General features: G+C 35.5%; 1 protein-coding gene across 2 annotated transcripts in view; it reads right to left on the bottom strand.

The window, feature by feature from the left end:
• The window catches only part of LOC136026161 (ATP-dependent DNA helicase Q1-like), a 103896-nt gene extending 82720 nt beyond the window's left edge, over positions 1 to 21176 (bottom strand). The window contains exons 1-5 of one of the 2 annotated variants that reach the window (XM_065702467.1): positions 19412 to 21176; positions 11797 to 12049; positions 7152 to 7360; positions 4795 to 5002; positions 571 to 741 (exon numbers count right to left, since the gene is read on the bottom strand). In XM_065702467.1, the coding sequence (XP_065558539.1) occupies positions 571 to 741; positions 4795 to 5002; positions 7152 to 7360; positions 11797 to 12049; positions 19412 to 19474 (904 nt within the window). In that variant the 5' untranslated portion in view covers positions 19475 to 21176. Of the gene's footprint in view, positions 1 to 570; positions 742 to 4794; positions 5003 to 7151; positions 7361 to 11754; positions 12050 to 19411 lie in introns of both variants that reach the window. The other variant, XM_065702466.1, reaches the window with a different exon arrangement.
• Between the last annotated feature and the right edge of the window lie 6 nt (positions 21177 to 21182).

Below are 21182 nucleotides of genomic sequence, written 5' to 3' on the forward strand. Positions count from 1 at the left end.
CAAAAACTGATCCACCTATAGGTCGTAACTACCACTTCCGATCTTTAGGTGGGACAAGGTTTTCACATACGTCTTTTCAACGTTCTTAGTTGGGACCTTTCATTTTCATATTTACGTACTCTCGGCACAGAATATGAAAAAGAAAAAAAAAACAGATAGGAAGCTGCTGCCATCTCGTTTTTGAAAAAATGTCAGTTACAACCTTTAGGTGGCACAACGTCGAAATCAGAAAAAAGATGATCTGCAATTTAATTTCAATGTTTACTTCTACAACTACTATTGCTACAACTGGGCTACATCAAAATGGATTAACTACATTCAGGTTATTAATATATCCAGTCAGAATATCTAGAGTATGAAGTGAACACTTCAAAGAAAAGTTAATTTTGCTTTAAGATTAGATGAAAAGTACAATATGTATGCTGGTTGTCAATCCCATGTCTCAAAATATCTTAAGAATAACTGATGGTACTCCCTAAAAGCTTTACCTTAATGCCCTCTTTTGTGGAAAAATAAAGAAAAAGGGGGATATAAAAAGGAGAAAAAGTGGATCATAAAAGGAAAAATTACCTTCAGAGCTCCAATTCAAGGCTGCTAACGTGGCAGTTTTTTTATTGTTAGCAGCTTCAATTAATTTCTCTTTCTTTTGCACACAGAGACAACGCTTCTGGTTGAGTTCGGCTATTTCTTCATCTAGTGATTCGATTTCTAACGTTACTTTCATTACCTGTTGCTCTGGATCTAAAAAGAATGTTATTGGATGAAATAAAAGACATTGAACTGAATATGTTCAATAAAATACGAAATAGATACAAATATTTTTGAATGAAAAGAAAATAAAAGTTCTTTTGAAACAAAAACAAAATTGAATGGTAAAATTTGTAAAGATGAAAAAGTATGCAAAAGTGGACAGCATTTGGGATATTTCAGTTTAAAACATTTATCTATTCTGTTCAATTGGGTATAATGATAAGGCTTTTAATGACCCTACATATATAGCTATATGGTTGTCCTATATTTGGGTGGGGAAGAGGCATCAGAAGAGTTTAAAGGGGGAGCAGAGAAATTCAGCACGCCAAAAATAATTCAAAGTAATATGATTGCCAGATTCCATTTATCTAATTACATTAAATCTTTCACATTATTGCTACTGCACATTGACAACAACACCTCGCACGCACCCAGGTTCATATTCTGATATACTTAATAGGAACATGGTTAGACTAAAACCCATCACCAAATACTGGCACAAAGTAAGAAGTAAACTATACTAAATGGTTAAAACGCAAAAGAAAATACCATGAAGAGACAAAGAAACGTTACATACAATGAGGTATCTAGGGGAAGAGACGGAGTTTGAACCCCCACCCCCTAAGACTTTGTCCAAATAAATTGTAATACATTAAAAAAGAAAATTGTAACCCTTTCCCCTCAAACAAAAACCTGGATACGCCCTTGGTTATAAAACAAAAGAAAATTTCATGACATTTCTTTTCCATTTCCCCTTTAGTTATAGTTTTCCCCCATAGAATGAGATATCAGTGACCCCTTCTCCCTCTCTGTAAACTAGGATCAAGGAAGCATGGGAGAGAAACATTGTTTTAAGATAAAACATGATAAAAAGGAATTAAAGTAAATAATATTGGCAAGAGGAAATTTATTATCACTTGGGTGTAGGAAAAGTATTTGAAAAGCGTGTTGTCAAAAATACAACCTAATTTTTGTCTAATATGTGGAGAGGAGGTAGATTCTACTTGATTTTTGTTATGGATTCTACAGAGATAGGGAGAATATTTTCCTGTGGTAAGATAAAAGGGAAGATTAGACAGACTTTTATATTAAGTAACAGAAATTGTAAGGATATTAAAAGGTTGCAAAAGTTGGTCGATACAGGTATGGCACATAGGGACTATTTCCTTTATATATTAGTCTAGATGTTGGAGGGTGATATTGATTCAAAATTTTATACTGTTCTTGCAGACTGGGCCATAGTTGTACCGTCATTACCTAGAACAAAGAATATTTAACTTAAAAAAGTTATTTATTATATGAAGCTAATAATCAACGAGATCCAAAACGGAAAAAGTACTCTCAGATTTAGGCAGAAAAATGTATTGTTTAATGTATTTGTAAAAAATGTATTATAAAAATCGCAAAATGTATGCTAAAACAAAAGAAAAAACAGTATATACAATCAATCATTAGACGCAAGGATCCACAGCAGTAAAAGGAGGGCAGCTATGGCAACGCTAGAAATGGTTTAAGGGGATAATTTTAGAACATATATTTATAGTAAAACTTTTCGGGATATCATATAGCCTATCCTGAAGGGGTTGCAAGATCGTCTTATAACACTCAGATCAGCACGGTACAAAGATGAAGAAGAAGAAGAAAAGAGAATCTGACAAGCTATGATTTAAAGCAATAACGGAAGATATATAGATAAATAATCATTTTGCAAAAGCCTAGGCTCTGCAAAAAACGGGGCAATAAGGGAGTCACGACAAAAACCTACAACTCAATCAACGACAACGGAAATGGATTAAATTTCAGCAAACCGTCTCTTAGGATTTTCAGAAACTTTACTAAATCGAAAGATCATAAAACTACTAAAACAGATTGCAATCTGTTTGCAAATCCCCCCCCCAGATTGCAAATCCCCACCACCCTATCTCTAGCACATCTACCTGAAATCGATGGCAAAATTTTCTAGCAGGAAGCTATACCAGTTTGTTAAAGAGATCACAGGGAAGAGATGGTAGAGTTCAGTCTATGTTAAAGCCGAACATGACATTTCCATAATAAGCGGAATCATTGCACTAAAAAACCATTACAAATGGCAACAAAATAAGATATTTGTAATTTTTGTTTGTAGACGAGAACCTTTCGCAAGTATATTGATAAATAGTAAATTAACCTCAAAACGTGGTGTTGAAACAGGTGAGTCAATCCACAAAAACAAAGGAGGGGAGACAAATTTTTCTTAATTTGTTATAATTAAGATATACAGTATTTTCAAAATCCACAGGGGGGGGGGAGAAAGGTAAACTTTTTTTTTATGAAAATACCAAAAAAGGATATTTTCGAAACCTTAGAGGGTAGTGGGGAAGGTGCACACAAAAGAACTGTCACAATTCTTACTACACAGAGGCAAAATCACGTTGTAATTTCGCCATCTGCCATCTGTTAAGATTCTCCAGCCATTCCCGGTTCTTCTTAAAGGTTTATACGCAGAGGCTAAGTAGGAACCCCCTAACGAGGATGTAATACAGGCAACAATGAGAAAAAAAATTATAAGTACTAAAGGACCGAAACTAAGATTTATTGCGGGCGAAAATGTGCAAGGCTAAACAAAATATGGGAGCAAGAAGCGCTCCCAGAAGATTGGAGAAGTCTCCAGAAGAAGAAGAAGATCCAAGGATTAGCAAAGTATCAGGCATTACCCCTTTCTATAAAAAAAAAAAAAAACAGAATTCAAGAACTACCCAGTAATATCTCCGTGGCCATAGATGCCCAAACATTCACTGAGTCTTTTTCCCAATCACTGAGGAATAATTAATAAATGACTCTACCTATTAAGGGGTGGACACTCCCCCGTGCTTCCTACTATTTGTACAGAAATTTTGATATATGCTTCAGTAATATGTGAAAACTTTAGGGTGTGGCTGGTTTAATAAAGGAAAACTTTCCTCACAAATAGGATGGTTTCGTGTTCTTTTAAGTCTTAACATCGCTTTATAATTTCATTTGAAAACTCAATTTCTTTACTTTAATTTCTGACCAGCTTCATTTTCAGCGACAGTTCCCTTGTGCATAGAACAACTTTCAGGTGTTAAATTTAATACTAATCTTTACATTAATTCTGGCTCAATACAGTCAAGAAAGACTTGGAACCGTTTGGGGACTTTCAACACCACGGGCAAAGATAAGATAAATAATCGTTGGTGGTCAATACACCACACATGGAAGACCGAACAGCATGGCACTCAATTGTCATCCAGGTCATAGCACCAAGTACCAAGTTATAACACCAGGGGTGAAGGGCTTACGTCCTGAGACAAGCAAAAGTAAGTGAAGTTGACGGTACAGCATAAAAGATTCTAATAGACACTCCGTACAGTTGATTATTACCTATAAGAATGTGATGAAAAATATCATCATAATTTCCAAGACATCACAATACACACAACCCTCCAAATATCTGACACAATTTACCCTCTCTAAGCCAGACTCATGTAATAATCTGGTGAATGTGTGCATATCTAGAAAAACCTTTTTTTCTAAGTGATAATTCTCAAGATTTGTCCGAGAGCCACATATTCGTCAAAAATTAATATAAATAAATATTTAGGCCACAGCATAAACGCAATTTATCCATCATACCTCACCCCCCCTTACCCTAGAATATATCTAGCGCGCCGAGTCTTGAAATCCACTTGGAAAACAATTCGTTGCATCTTAATGGACTCCAAGAACACAACCTGGGGGTATCAAACCTTTATTGAACCATTATAAGGACTTTAAACATCTCTTTCTCAGTTAGGCAGAATAGCTACGCTATATTTTAGAGCCCCCTCACCCCAGGAAATAGCAAAAGTATTAAAAAAAAGGGGGGTAAAAAAGTATCTTATCCCCAACCACCTATACTCAGCCTGGTTTCCGACCGACCCTTGTCAAACTTTTTTGAGCACTATTCAAGTTCCCCTTCCTCAGTAATGCAAAATAATTTGTCACTGTTCTAGAGCCCTAAAGAAAAAAGGTCTTAAAGAAGAGAAGGACTAATAAGGGTCTTACCACTAGCTGGGGAATCAACCATCTCTGTCCCATCCCCGGCTGATGCTTCTTGACCAGATGTAGATACCTCAGCCCCTTCCTCAAATAAAACTTCCAAGCCTTTCCCTTCTTCAAGTTGACCAGCGTCCGTGGCCTCAATGTCACGAGTTCCAGATGTCTGTCCCTCCATGGCAGGTGAAACACAAAACAAGAAAGGACGAGCAGCGACCTTTGAGAAAAAAGATAACCTCAATAAAACGGATTATTTGAAAATAAACAGTATAGCTAGTTACTTATTATGGTAATTGGACAAACTTCAAAAAAGGGTTGGAGGGTGGGGGGTGGAAACGTCACCAAAACATAAAGTATTGAAGGTACTGACTCCAACTCCAGCACCCAAAATTGTAGGTGCTGAACTCAGAACTGAGGTTCTTAATAATAATTTGCAGCCCTTGATGTGTAACTGATGTTTTTTCTATTAAATTTCTATACAAAATTTAAAAATTTAAGGTAACGTTTGAAACACTAAATAGCTAAAGTTTAGTCCCAACCCCTGCTTTTCTCGCACGAAATAGTTGAAATCTATAAGCGAAATGCTTAAAATACCAAGGACATCAAAATATCAAAAATATTATAACCCTCCTGGCCCATCTTAGGTATATTTATATCTGACAACCGCAATTTTCTAATATTTTTCTTTTGGATGGTTCGAAGTTAGAAATTTTTTAGGGTAATACGCGGTTTTTGTTGTGTTACCATGGTAAACCGTTAAAAGAAACAAGCAATATAAATTAGTTAAATTTGTCAATGCTTTTTTACCCATTAAATTCAAATGTTTGTAGATTGCTGTAGACAACAAAACCTTCAAAGAAGAGATTTTTCGTAGATTTTTGACCGACTTTTTTTTTTTTTAATTTGGCCCCCGTTACGACCAAAAACCGTATGAGTGTATAAGGAAGTATTTTGAATCAAAAATTGAATTTCCAATTTTTCCTAAATTTTTATATACCTATGGTTCTGAAATTTTAGTACCAAACCTGGACTACAAAATTCAGCCAACTTGACCTTTGAGTTAGTGATTAGATGCCAAATGCCAAACTTTATAAGTATTTGATTCAATCAATCCCCCATAAAAAGGGAGTGATCACTGGCAATAAGTGAGCCAAGGAGTCTTAATGCAGGTTAGGTTAATGAACATCTTAAGTGTTTTGCAAAAAAATTGTTACAAAGAAAATGTCAATCATCATAAGACTTAAACTTATTACTAGACATCAAATTACTCCACGAATATGAAGAAATAAACGAAGGTAAGGGCAGTGGTCGAATACGATTCCAAAAAGCGGGCGCTTCGAAAGGCTTTGACTGAATGTATATCACATAATAAGCTGTACAAGAAACATGGTTCAATGCGACTTTCTACGGGTATAATGAAAGGAACTTTATTGGTACGTTTGTATAGATGAAGGGTGACAGATGGTTGCTAGGAATTATGCATCATAATACCAGGGTGAAAAAAAGAAAGAAAAAGCCACATTTGGCCTTTTTGTCAATAAGTAAAAAGCAAACTTTTCTGGGATCATCACTCCTACTATCCTACTGTTTCTTTTTCAGCAATGTGGGAAAAGCAGCATCCTTCTTTCTTTCTCTTCACCTAGAATAAGCAGAACATACACTTTTTTCAGCATATCTGCGTCTCTACATACTACTTGGGTGACAAAATAAAGCCAAACTCAATTTGGCCTTTTCTGCAAATAAGCAAAAAGCAATTTTTTCTGGGATCATCTGCCTCTAGCATTTCATTCTCAGCAACACGAAAACGCAATGCCCCTGGTTGCTTTTCTGCCAGTCTGCACAACTAAATTCTAATTCCGTTCTCACTTTCAAAAGAAATTGCCATTTTTTCTTTCCAGTTTCACAAAAAAAGAAAAAAAGAGCCAAATTTAAGCTTTGAAACCCGAACCCTGGTTATGTTGGAAAAATACTCGTGTAAAAGCAACGTCTTGACTGCCATCATATTTTTCAAAAGAATGGAAAAAATACATTTATATTTATAAAAAGTGGAATTACACTAGCCAGAAAAGAAAAAAAACAACAAAACCAAAAAACAATAAAAAGGAAGAAAAACAGAAAAATAAAAATGGAAAACAGTTTAAAGTAAATCCTGTTGGTTTCAAATGGGAATGTTTACATAACTTTTAACAAAACGATCTTACCACTACTGCGTTCTCCGATATTATGTATCTCCGATTTAGCCCCCAAAAAATTAAAGGTGGGGAGGAAGGTGATTGAGTTGGACAGAGAATGGATAGACGTAGACACACAAACTAATGATTAAAGAACAATCAACTAATTATTAAGGGATGATTTAGGAGCCGTACCTGAGTTGAGGTGTCCGTTTCGTTGCTGCTATCTCCACTCCTTTGTTTCTTTGGACTTGAGCCTTTTGATAGTGGAACTTCGCCATTTTCATCACCAATCTCACTTCTTGATGGCTGTTCAGCAAGACTTGATTCTGGATGCTCAAGCTCACCACGTTGCTCATTTATTGCCATCATTTCTTCACCGACAGTGGCCTCGTTTTCATTAGCTAGGAGAAAAGACTTAATGTATATATAATATAATTATCTATATAGATTTATGTAATAAAATATGTATGAATGTGAAATAAATATAGTTCATATATAATTATTAACTTTATTCGGTCTCAAGTGAATGGACTCGATTTGGTTGGTTCATGCTACGGCTGGAGTATTTTGAAAGGCTATGTGTCACCATTTTGTGATAAACATAATATCTTAGCAGCCATTTCCAAACACACCAAGCTCTCTCACATAGCTCAATCCATAGAAAAAGAGAGATAATTTCTGAAAGTAAAAATCTTGAGACTCAAGTTTGCTTTTTTTGCTGGTTAAAAATTTCAATCAGAAGGACCAATGAGGTTGAATTTCTTTTTATTGACTTAATTCCACAGAGGAGAACAAATAAAGGTGTGGTAATTTGTTTCTTTAAAACTTGACTAATCATGCACTTGAATTACAAAAAAAGAACACAGTTGTAAACGAATGAAATTTTGCCACAATTTAGCCAGTAGTTGTAAGAAAGCAAAATCTCTTTTTCTTCTTGTTCAGTCCGTTTTCCTATTTATGGCTCTTCAAACACGTAGAAGCTTCTGCTTTTTTTCTACAGTAAGCTATAACTTGTGCTTATTCTTCCCATCAAGTTTCATAATAATCTCTCTACTCGAAGCTTTTTCCAAGATTCCCAGTTTCCAAGATTTCTGTTTCCCCCTCCAACCCCCCTTGTCCCCGGATACGATTCAAACTAAAAATGGACCATTTGAGACATAAGATCTTTCTGTATATCCAGTTTCATTAAGATCCAATCACCCATTCGTAAGATAAAAATATCTCAATTTTCACGTTTTCCAAGATTTCCGGTTTCTCCCTGCAACCCCCCCCCCCAAGTGTCACTGGATCCAGATCAGTTATGTAAGTCACGTATCTTAGACTTGTGCTTATTCTTACCACCAAGTCTCATCCTGATCTCTCCACTCTAAGACCATTTCCAAGATATCTGACCCCCCCCCCAACGACACTGGATCCGATCGGGATTTAAAACGAGAGATCTGAGTTACGAGGTCCTTCTAAATATGAAATTTGATTAAGATCCGATCACTCTTTCGTAACTTAAAAACACCTCATTTTTTCTAATTTTTTCAGAATTACCCTCCCCCCAACTCCCCCAAAGAGAGCAGATCCGTTCAGGTTATGTCAATCACGTATCCAGGACTTGTGCTTATTTCCCCCCCCCCCCAAGTTTCATCTCAATTCCTCCACTCTAAGCGTTTTCCAAGATTTTAGGTTTCCCCATCCAACTCCCCCAAATGTCACCAGATCCAGTCGGGATTTAAAATAAGAGCTCTGAGACACGATATACTTCCAAACATCAAATTTCATTAAGAACCGATCACCCGTTCGTAAGTTAAAAATACTTCATTTTTTCTAAAAAAATTTTAATTAACCATTCCCCCACTTCCCTCAGATGGTCGAATCGGCAAAACGACAATTTCTAATTTCATCTGGTCTGGTCCCTGATACGCCTGCCAAATTTCACCATCCTAGCTTATCTGGAAGTGCCTAAACTAGCAAAACCGGGACCGACAGACCGACAGAATTAGAATTTGCAATCGCTATATGTCACTTGGAAGATAGAAAATGCCATAAAAAGCACCCACCACTATTAACCCGCTGGAAAAAGAGCCAGAGCAAATTGCCATTTTCAATAATTATTATAAACATTCATTTCCACCCTAGCCCAAAGAAATCGACTGCACGGGGGCATTAGAGTTTTATATTTTACTTATTAGTAATTTTTGACGTGAACCATAAGTTAGGTAGATCCGTTTGAAATTACCATTTTTAAGATGCAACGTTATCTTATCTTAAAGGGACCTTTGTGTTGGTGGGAGATGGTGTGGACTTGGATTTCGAGGACGAAGTGGTAAGTAAAAATAACACAAAGTTATTTAATTGGATTTCTTGTTTTTTTAAGAAGAGACTCTTTATTTGTTATTTATTTTTGTTTTAACCTCTATGTAAAAGGCCATGGAGCCTTGTAGGGGTAGAGAGTTATTGTTGTCCATTTATTTTGATATTAATATACTGAACTGAACTGAACTTCCAAAGTCCGAATTCATTAAGTCCGCAGATGACACTGATTTCAACTAAACAGAGGCTCTTTCCAATGAGGTACTGAAAGGGAAAGTGGTATTTTATGCCTTTTGTAAAAGCGTCACTGAGAGCCAATGAAAAACACTTTTTCTCGAGAAAATCAGAATGTCACGCTACTGTTGGTTTATATTTGAGACAGATGGCTGTAGGGTTACACAAATGAGACTGGTAAAAGACAATCGCCACCCTGATAATAACAGATTTGATCTAAATGGATGCGTGACATATTTTTTTGGTTGCGGAATTAATGTGAAAACCTATGCAGGATAATTTTGGAACCGTAAGAGTGTATATAGACTGTGAAAACACAGACTAAACAGAAAAAGAAACAAAAGGAAAAAAGAAGAAAAGAAAACAACAAACATAAAGCGACAGACCATGAAATCCAGAAACAACAGGACCCCGAAAGGAAATTAGAGCCTAGTAAGCGATACAACATTTGTTCTTGATTCTGATTAACGAACGTTGGGTGTAGTGAAGATGTTAAAAGTAGAATAGCGGAGGCCCAGGGTGTTTTTTCACAGATGAAAAAAGTTTGGAAGAATAACAGGCGGAATAGTAACTAAGATTAGAAATTTGAAGCTACAGTGATGACATGAGGCGTGGGCGTTCCAAAAAAAAAAACGAAGGAGATTTGCTAGATGTTTTCCAGAGAAATTCCCTACGGACTGATTCGGGTAAACGACTGATCCGGCCCAACCCGACATACTGTATCTCAAACAGTAGGCTGTACAAAAAGTTCGGTTCAATCCCGTATTCTAGGGCTATAATGACAGAAAGGTTGAGATAGCTAGGGAACGTTCTGTGGATGAAGGATCACAGATTGTCAAAGCTTTCCCTTTTCGGCCAACCGTCTACGGCTAAATGGGAAGCAGATCCTCTATAGTTGGGGTAGGAAGACGTCATAAAAAAGATGTAAGGAAAATAGGAACTTCTCGGGAGGGCATAAAAAGGGAGGCTTTGAACAGTCTGGGATGGAGTTGAGCTTACGTAGCTATACTGGTCTCAGGAGGCATGGTGCTGCAGTGAGTTGTAGCTAGTAGAAGTATAAAGTGACATAAATGTGGCATCATGATACGAGAAGCGTAGGCCAAAATCTAAAGCTACTAACAACAGCGAGTAAAGGGGAGCAACGTCGGGCTATTTTTGGAAGGACTAAAGACCCAATCGAGTTAAGGTAGGTAAAATAAAACAGTGAAATCGGATTTTTGCAAGCATGTATCCGTAAATAACTTATAACTTGTTAGATTCTAGTATGTTAGGCCAATCAATACCTTAGACATCATTTTGCGAGTCTCGGCGACGACTGAACGTCTCAAAGACAAAGGGGACATTAGCAAACTTTTCCAGTACCACAGGGAACTACCAAAGCAGACAAATTAGTCAAATAATATTGGCTTAAAATTCTGGTAAAAACAGTTAAGCAATTTTATTCGTGTCGACAATTCGAAAGGCTAACGAAAGGCTAGTTTAAAATAAAGAAAAATACCAATCTTTGCTAATTGTTCAGCAAAGCACTGTCTGTTCAATGTACCAATAGAATAAACAATACATCCCCAGTTTTCGGCTAGGTGCAGCGGGTAGCACTACAGGGAACTCTTAAAGCTGTTAAGTCGATCATATGATACTTCCTTTGAGATGATTTTTTTTTTTTTTCGAGCCAAACAGGTTGGCTCGAAAATTTTCAGAGACTGTCCTTTCCTAAACTTTAAAAAGAGTTCTTCTCCGTTTAATCGAAAAAAAAATCACATTTCCTAAGGATGTAAGTTTTATTAAACCTGAATATATTTATCTCCGGCACAAAAAATGAAAAGTTTTTCCAAGATTTCTGGGAAAGCTTGTGTCGGCTTTAAATTTTCCGTTATTTATTCAGATGTCATATCTATGCTCTACAAGTTATGGCAAGACCGCCCAATCGACTATAAATAGTTTGGCCAAAGAACTGAAAAAGTTTATGATGGACAAGAAACGATGATTCTCTAAGGTATCCCCTTAAAATTATATTGTTAGAAGAAAAAAAGTACGAGAAGTACTAAAAATTCAAGTGCCACACTGCTTAAAACCATTTCCAGGTTTAGAGGTCATTCTGCAGAAAACATAAAGCTTGTAGCTAAAATAGTTTGGCTGTTTGTCAATAGACACTCCTAACACATATACAGATAGCACACTGACACTATGAACAAACGAAGAAACAGAATGTGTTTAAGAAGAAAGAAGGAGAAAAGAAGAAAACAAAATGACATGCTGCTACCTGATTCGCTCCTCGATAGCAGACAAAATGACATGCTGCTACCTGATTCGCTGCTAATTTCTATCTCCTCGATAGCAGAAGAGGAAGGCTGGACAACAGCAGATCGGGGTCCTTCTTTCACAGTTACAGCAAAACCTGTAGTCCGTCGTGCTGCTAACAGAGATCTCCGGAGGTCTGCCTCTCTCTGAATACTTTCTGGAGTCTGAATGACGGGCTCTTGAGACAGTTCTTCTTCCCTGGTACGCTTTTTTAACGATTCGTCGGGCATAGAATCCGGTTCCCTCTGGCGTTTTGGCTAGAAAATACGGGGCTTAGAATGGGATTGTAAAGACAATGGCAGGGCATTTACAAAACCGACCCAGGATGCTTGCTTGTACTTCTTACAAAGTTCGATGGAGACCTCAAGTCTCTTTCGTGATGGTTCTGTGAACGAATTCTGCCCTGAGGACACATGACCCTCCATTTTGTAAACATGAGCACGTAAGGAAATCATTTACTTACACTTATATTTTTTTTTTGTAGTAGCAGCAACCAACCCTTAGACCTTAAGCACATGAATATGTTAAAGTCAAAATACTGTTATTATAACTTTTTTTTTATTTTTTCGCATGCTGACCAATAGTGTCCCTTCGGCCGGAGTGCAATGCATGGTTGGAGGTAAATCATCCGGCCCTTCCATGTTTTCCCCCTAGATTTTTCCAGGTGTTCATTTGGAGCTGGGTAGATTCTGGCGGAGCTTACAGTCACACCGCTGATCCCCGTTCAAAACCAAATAACCAGCGACCCCGGGACTCGAACCCCTGTCCTCACAGACAAAGGATTTGAAGCCTAACGCACTAACAACTCGGCTAGGTGGGCTAATGAGTATTAATAACTATTCAACTTATCCAGCTGCCGTTTTATTTCATACAATGTAAAGGGGTGACAAACAAATTGTAGCTCAAAGAATTCCAACTGAAACTTTATTTATTATAGGCCAGAACATCGCAGTATTGCTTAGAACCTTTATAATCTGATAATCGGATCTTTATATAATTATAATCACAAACTGTTGCTTTAAGTGCTTCTGGGTATCAGGTTACTCGTGATGGGCGTAACTTGTTTCCTCGTAACCGGCATTAAGCGATAAAGACCAGTAAATGAAGAAAAATAAAATGCAATAGAAAAATATAAGGAAACTGTAAAAAATCATTTTTTGGACTGTTCTTTTTTCATTTTTTTCTTGCTATTGAAAGAAAAACTACGAAGTTTTAAGCACAAGAAATCTTGTATATTTTTAGCAAAACACATTAGTTAGCAAAACTTTTTGCAGACAATTTTTATTAGAACCACAGAAAAACTATTTTCTTTTCGTTCTTCAGTTTTTGAAAAATACTAATGGCAATATTTGAAATTGTAATAAAAATAACACATAGTCTATTTTTCTTTTCAAGGAAACTAATGAAAATGAGGCCAATGTACGACTATAAAAAAAAAGCTAGATTTGATAAGATAAAAGCTAAAATAATGGTATCAACAAGTTTTGCTGAATGAACATGCTACAACTTATACATGCCAGCTTATACAAGGCAGACAAAGCAGAAATACTCGTTTCGTCTGAAGCAAAAAGTACTGAATGGAATACAAAATACTGAGTGAAAACCGACAACAAGCGAACTTATTTGTCAACAGCTGATAATAAGCGAAAAAAGGAAAAAATGGTGTTTTTCTAGCCATTAGGTTTTATTTCCCCAAAATCGAAAAATTATTTCCGCAAAAAAAACTTCCATACATTCAGCCTAATATAGGGAAGATCCAATTCTTAGTATCCTCATGCAGTCTTGCATATAGTCTACGACTATATCTGGTCTCATTGGTGGAGATGGGGCGCAACTGTTAATGTAGCGATCAGTATATTTGGAAAGAATGTTGACTTGTGAATTAAATAGTATCATACTTTTGTTATTATATTGCTTCCTTCAGAAGAACCCACTGAACAGAATGTTACCGTTACTAGCTGAATTCAGCAAATCTAGCTTTAATTCAGTCACTCATTTATTCCTATTTACTAATTTATTTTACTTTTTTCTTAGTAATCTACTGAAAAAGTTCTTGATTATGTTGATTGTACATTCCAAATTAACGTTTCTTTAGTCAATAGTTAGAAAGTTATAAACTTTTAGCTATAGTGACTTCTGACTGATGTAGTTATATTTTGTCAAGGGAAAGAAACTGTTCTATTTAAAAAAAAAATGAACAATAATTTACTGCACTATCATTTACGATTATTGAAACTACTATTTTATATACTGAACCAAAGTATTTGAAAATACTGTATTGATACTACTATTATTATTTTATTATTATTTTACCACTATGACTAACACAATTAATCACTATTACCATTATTTACCAATAACAATAAGCTAATTTAGTACTTATTATGTTAGTATATAATTTACTATAATCATTTATTATAATGTTTCTTTACCCGTCATAAAGTTAGAAGCTTTAAGCTATTAGTAATTTCTGACAGATGGCGTTAAATGTGTCAAGAAAAAACGGCTAAGGGACTTTTCCATCCTTAAACTATTTTTACCATGGTTTACTATTCCGTAATTTACTACTATTTTACTGTTACTGTCATTAATTTTTTAAATTGTTTTTTTTTGGAAGGTTATGAGAGTTTAAATCGTATTATTGAACATAAGTGAAAAATTCAAAAAAAATTCTGATATTGAATGGCATTTTTAAATATGTTTTTATAAAAGGGAGGCAGAAATAGAGTTAAGGGGGGGGGGGTTATTGGGGAGGGAAGCACAATGTTGAATGAATGCGTGTACAAGTGAAAACAACCTTGTCCATCAGGTAAATCTGAATATTAAAAAAAAAATTTAACATTTTAAATTAGCTATTTTTTTTAAGTGTGGATAACCTTTTAATTGTTTGAGTTTTAATAACAGATTCTTATTTTTTTTTTATTTACTGGTGTCACTAAGACAAGAAGAGTTTCAATTATAAAAAACTATTGGAATATAGTAAATTTCTTCACATTTTTGGCAAGAGAAATAAGCTTTTCAACACCAACTTGAAAAGAGAAACAGTATGTAAGCGGAATCTAAGGATTAGAGGTTCAAATCCTACCGTATTCAAAAATTTTAACTGTCATAGCCCAAAAGCTTCTAGCCTTGCCTTGAACGTATTAGTTTTAGTTATAGTCCAGGCTACAACAGCGTAACAGGGTTTCACTGCTGTAGGAACTAGAACCATAAACGTAGTTCTTTGAAATTTATTGTTACCTTTTGCACCGATGTTCCACTCTCAGAAACAGGATCTCTTGATTATGTCTTCTTTATTCTTTTTCTCTTTATTATTCCCTGTCTTACTTTACTTTCTTTTGGGAATTGCCTCTTCTTCGGATGCAAATTAATGAACAGTAAGGAATAGAGCAGTATCTCTTTGCAATATTTTAGTTCTTTCTACAATTAATGGAATAAATTAATGGATAGCAACGAGTGGATCGGTGCCTCTTTCCAATATTTTTCGTTCTTTCTATAATTATTCTTTAATTTATACCCTGTTGCAATTTTTACTATTAATTGCCGATCTTCTTTGTTTTTGTTGACTCCTGTTTTGAAGTATTTTTCATGATTGAAATTTGTCAAAATAATGATACTGTAAAAGGGATACGATAAGTGGCTTACAGAGTTTTGGGGGAATTTAGGGAATAGCTTTAGGTGGCCAAGGATTCACCACGTGCATACTATTTCTTATATTTTTCCCTTTGCGTTTTATAGACTCAACATAGGTAGCCTCTTAACTACTAACAACCTGACACCCCAATACGTTGTACTACTCAAATTTTCAATATTATGGTTAATTTCATAGAAATGGGTTGATGAAACATAAAATTTATGGATGAGAATTAAAAATCTAGCCTACCTAACCGAATTTTTGAAATTTGTTTAATATTTTTTCCCTTTACGTTTTATGGACTTATCAAAGGTAGCCTCCGATATACCAACATACTGATGCCAAACTAAGTTAATTATGCACAATTCAAAACAAAAACAAAAAGCAAAACGTTAAGATAATTAAAAGAAGAAAAATTAAAATTTATAAGATACATCATTTTTATTATACAGATATATTTGTATCTTTTAGAAATATGTTTAATTTTATCTTAAATAAACATACTAAATAAATTTATTAATATATTTACGATATCAATCTACCTTAAAATTTAAAAAATAAATTTTATCAAATAAAAACAAAGAAGACAAAACATGATAAAACATAGAATTTATAGTTGAAAATTCAAAATCGTTATATCCAATTTATTGAAATTCATTTTAAAAAGCCACATTACCTGCTGAACTTTCTAAACTAAACATCAATACTTACCCAATTGAACTTAATATATATATATATATATATATATATATATATATATATATATATATATATATATATATATATATATATCTATATAAAAATAAGTTGTCTGTCTGTGGATCTGTGGATCAGGTGACGTCATGTTTCTGTGTCGGCTGACGTCATGAAATTAGTTGTCGTCATTTTTGCTTTGACGGTGACGTCATTCAAGATATTTAAGATATATGTTCACGTAGAAATCTATTAATGTTTAAGTTTACAATGACTGATGAACTTACCATGGCAAAAGCCGATGAAGATGCTCAAAGAGTCTATGCCAAAAAACTTGCTGCTGATAGAGAAAGTCAGAAAAGAAAGCGTGCCGAGGAATCAAAAGAACAGCAAGGAAACAGGCTTGAGGCTAAAGAACGCAAAACCGCGCAGTTAGATGAAGATCCACCTGGACAGCGAGAGTCAAAACATATTAAAACTGAAAATGATAGCGATGATGATTGGGTTTGGGATTTTGACTTGGATAAGGTCATCAATGCCTACCAGATTTTAGTTAAAAAAAAAAACAAAGGTTCGGCGATATGTATTTCATAGTGAAGCTGAAAAATAAAGAAGAAAAAGAAAACTGAAAAAAGAAAAAATGTAAAAAACTAACAAATACTAAAAAGAAAAACACTCAAAGAGAAATTACAGACCGGGACACAAATGACGACCGGGACAGAGGGAATATAAATAACGACCGGGACACTCAAAGAGAAATTACAGACTGGGATACCGGGACACAAATGACGACCGGGACACAGGGAATATAAATGAAGACCAGGACACAGGTATTTAAGAATATCGTTCAAAGACAAATTTTTAATTGTAAGAAGACCGTTGAAAGATAAATTTCTAATTGTAAAATGACTGAAGAACCTACAATGGCAACGGTACCACCATCGAAGTAGATAACCAGTGGGTTGTTCCATATTCCCCATTATTATCAAAAACATTTAATGCACACATAAACGTTGAATACTGTAACTCCGTAAAGGCAATCAAATACATATGTAAATACGTCAACAAAGGCAGTGACATGGCAGTTTCTGGCTTGCAGCCCAAAATCAAAGATTTCGACGAAATCGTACAATATCAGGCTGGAAGATACATAAGCAGTAATGAAGCTGTTTGGCGAATTCTTTCATTTCCGATACATGAACGTAGTCCAGCTGTTGTTCACTTAGCGGTACATTTACAGAATGGTCAACGTGTTTATTTCTCGGAAACCAACGTGCAACAAAGAGCCCTGAATCCACCGGATACAAAATTAACAGCTTTTTTTTCGCTTTGCAAAAATGATTCTTTTGCAAAAAAAACTGCTGTATACTGAAGTGCCTTCGTATTACACGTGGAATACTAAAAATAAAGTATTTGAACGTCGAAAACAGGGTAAGTCAGTCGACGGCCAACCTACCATCTTCAAAGATACCACGATAGGAAGACTCTATACCGGTCACCCCAATCAACATGAATGCTTCTTTCTACGCCTGTTTTTGGTGAATGTACCCGGTCCGACATCCTTTGAGTATTTGAGAACTGTAAACGGTACTATACATGACACTTACCGTAGTGCATGCCAAGCTCTGAATTTATTGGAGAATGACCAACACTGGGATAACTGCATCAATGACGCGTGCGAAACGTCAACCCCAAGTGAAATTTGTGCATTGTTTGGCATCATTTTAACAACTTGCTCTCCATCAGCTCCTACAGAGTTATGGGGAAAATATAAGTCAAAAATGTCCGTAGATATACTCCATCAAAAACAGTTAGAGACGTCAGATATGACTTTTGATTTTACATCAGAAATTTATAACTACACTTTAGTTATTATAGAAGATTTGTGCGTACGTATGGCAAACAAACCTCTTCAGGATTTGGGAATGCCTTCATCTAACCGTATCGCTGCTGTTTCGACATATGTAGAATTGGATCGTGAACAAAGTTACAGTACGAGTGATCTATTGTCGTATGTACAAAATAACATTTCCAAGTTAACGTCGGAACAAAAAGACATTTATGATACGATACTCAATTTCAGGACGTATACAACTGCCTGCTGATTTCTGTAATTTAGTGACGTCCAAAAATGAATTGATTGAAAAAGTATTTCCGAATATTCTAAAAAATTATAAAATAATAAATGGCTAAGTGAAAGAGCGATTCTCGCACCCAAAAATATAGACGTCCACGAAATCAACAATATTGTTTTGACCAAGATTCGAGACCAGGCAGTCCTTTACAAGTCAATCGACACAGTTTTGGAACCAAATGAAGCGGTTAAGTATGCATGTTTGTTTGTTTGTAAAAAGAGCGTTTGCATATGACGTCATTATTAGTACATACGGCTTTGTATATGCACAGACAATGGGAAAGCCAAGAATGTTGTATATTCGCAATTTTTACGTAGTTTAACTCCTGCAGACGAAATGAATGCTTGCCTGAAAAATTCTAATTTATGGGCACACGTAAAAATATTAAAATTAACTACAAATATGCGTGTCCGATTGCAAAACGATGACTCTGGTCAAACATTTTCAGATCAATTGCTGGCAATTGGAATTTTTACGTAGTTTGAAACACATATATAAATCTATCTATATTCACAGGTGGGACACAGGGACACAACTACAATGGCACGTAACTAATATGGCGCGTAAACGACTTACGCGCGCTGGGGGGCTTGGGGGGGCGCGAAGCACCTCACCAACTAGGTGTTGGGGTGGCGCGAAGCGCCACCCCAACAGCTAGTATATATATATATATATATATATATATATATATATATATATATATATATATATATATATATATATATATATATTTGTGTGATGACTCGAATGAATTGATATTCGGTCCATCGAATTAGTCACTGAAAATTCAAAAATCCATCTTGCCAAATTATAGAAGTGCGTTTTATACAGGCCTTTTTTCTTTTAAATCCAGTAGCTAAATTGACAACTTTCAACCAATTCTAACATCAATACTTCGAAATCAAGGCCGACTGGGAGTGACACCACTCCCAAAATTTGTCCGACAAACAAGTTTTTGATGCGCTTTGTAAATTCTTTTTTATTACCCCCCCCCCCCTTCCCTCCAAGACAAAATATCCTGGTGACGGCCTTGCTCTTAACCTAATTTAGTTAGTTTTATTTCTATGGTGATATCTTAATGATAACTATACTTCAGGGGTGCATTTTACCGCATATCCAATAATACTATCACTGATTCAATATATTTTTTTCTTTACCTCAGTTGCAGTACAGGTAACGATAGGAGTTGCCTGACCAACAGTTCGAGTCTGCATTGCCATCGGTCGAATACTTGCAGTGGGCGGTCCAGAGGGTGTTAGTCTAGTCTGAAGAGCCAATCCTTTTGAGGTCGACTGCTGTTGTGGCGCTGAAAAAAGCAGAAACAAAAATAGTGGCGTCGCTTGTTTTTTTTCTTATTATTGTATCAAAACAAATATAAATTTAAGAGTAAATGGCATACTACTGCTACTACTAACAACTTACTATAGCACCAAACCGCCTGAGGGCAATACAGCGACGTAGGCTCTTCCTCTATATCAGTCTATTTAAAGCCCCCCTCTTAACACCACCCCAAGAAGTTCCTACTTTTAGTTCCGCTCCCAAGAAGTTCCCCACCGTATTCTGGGACGACCTGCTTTTAGTTTGGCCCTAGATGGTTGGTCGACAAGGACTATCATTTGCAATATGTCATCCTTCATCTGCAGAACTTGTGCTAGTCATCTCAACCTTTCTCTTATTATAGCCCTAAAAAGCAGGAATTAAATCACATTTTCGTTGAGCTTACTGATTAAAATACGGTCAGTGAGTGGGGTAATAAATACGATTAATATATTATTAGCATTATCATTTATTTTTTTAACGATTTTTAATTTCATAGTAGCCAGAAAACATTTCCATGGTTATATTATACTCCCTTAATAAAATCCAAACTGACAGAAAGAAAAACAAAACATAGCAACTTTACTTTCTAAAAGAAACTTGCAAGAGCAAGAAAAAAGAAAAAAAAACATTTAAAACTGAACATCTTATTTATTCAACACATGCAAACTGAACAGACAGAAATGCCTAATAAAGCTAGCAGAAAGGCAAGTTTGTAGCAAATGCTATATATAATAAATTAAATTTTTTTCAAACAGTTTCTGGTAACAGACTGTAGGCATGGAACGACGCGGCACAATATTAACCGAAACTCTAAGAATAGAATTTTGATATCAGTAGATAAAACAAAAGAATAGGCTTATTATACTGACTTCAAATATATACCGTAAGATTCAATAAGTTTAGTGTCAAAGGCTACAAGCCTGAGAAAATTTGCCTAATTTTCCAAAAAGGGGTGAAATACCCCCTAAAAGTCGAGTAACGAAAATTAAGCCATACTGTAGAGGTTTTAAGCTCCCATATACAAAGATGTGGAACTTTGTAATTTTTGCCAGAAGAAAGATCACAAATGCGTGCTTTTTACCAGGGATGACCGTATCGAACCAATGGTCCAAGAATATAGTAAGAGGGCTCACTTAAACGGTAATTAAATTTTAGCTTTCGCTTTAAGTAACCAAAAAGATTGGAGACTAGCTAGCTTCCCCCACGCTTCTTTTTCTCTAAAGTCGTCCGATCAAAATTTTGAGATAGCCGTTTTGTTCAGCATAGTCGAAAGGTACAATAGTTCTACTTTTGGAGATAACATACCCCCCCCCCCAAAGTCCCTCGGGAACTGCCATTTAGTTATAAAATTTGTCCATTGTTTGCGTATAGTATTTGTTAATGGGAAGTATGCATACATTTTTCGGTTCGGTACGAGGGTGAGGGGTGAATTTTCTCCTAAGAGGATTTCCCACGGGAAAAATTTTCAATTGGGAGGGAAGTTTCTAGGGGGGAGAACTTTTATAATAGAAAATTTTACACTGGGGAACTATTACACTGGAGAAGTTTTCAAGAATTCCTATGCAAAATTGAAATTCCAAAATGAAAATTCCTATACTATATTAAAAC

The sequence above is a fragment of the Artemia franciscana genome, chromosome 4, assembly GCF_032884065.1.
Source record: "Artemia franciscana chromosome 4, ASM3288406v1, whole genome shotgun sequence".
NCBI lineage: Eukaryota > Metazoa > Arthropoda > Branchiopoda > Anostraca > Artemiidae > Artemia > Artemia franciscana.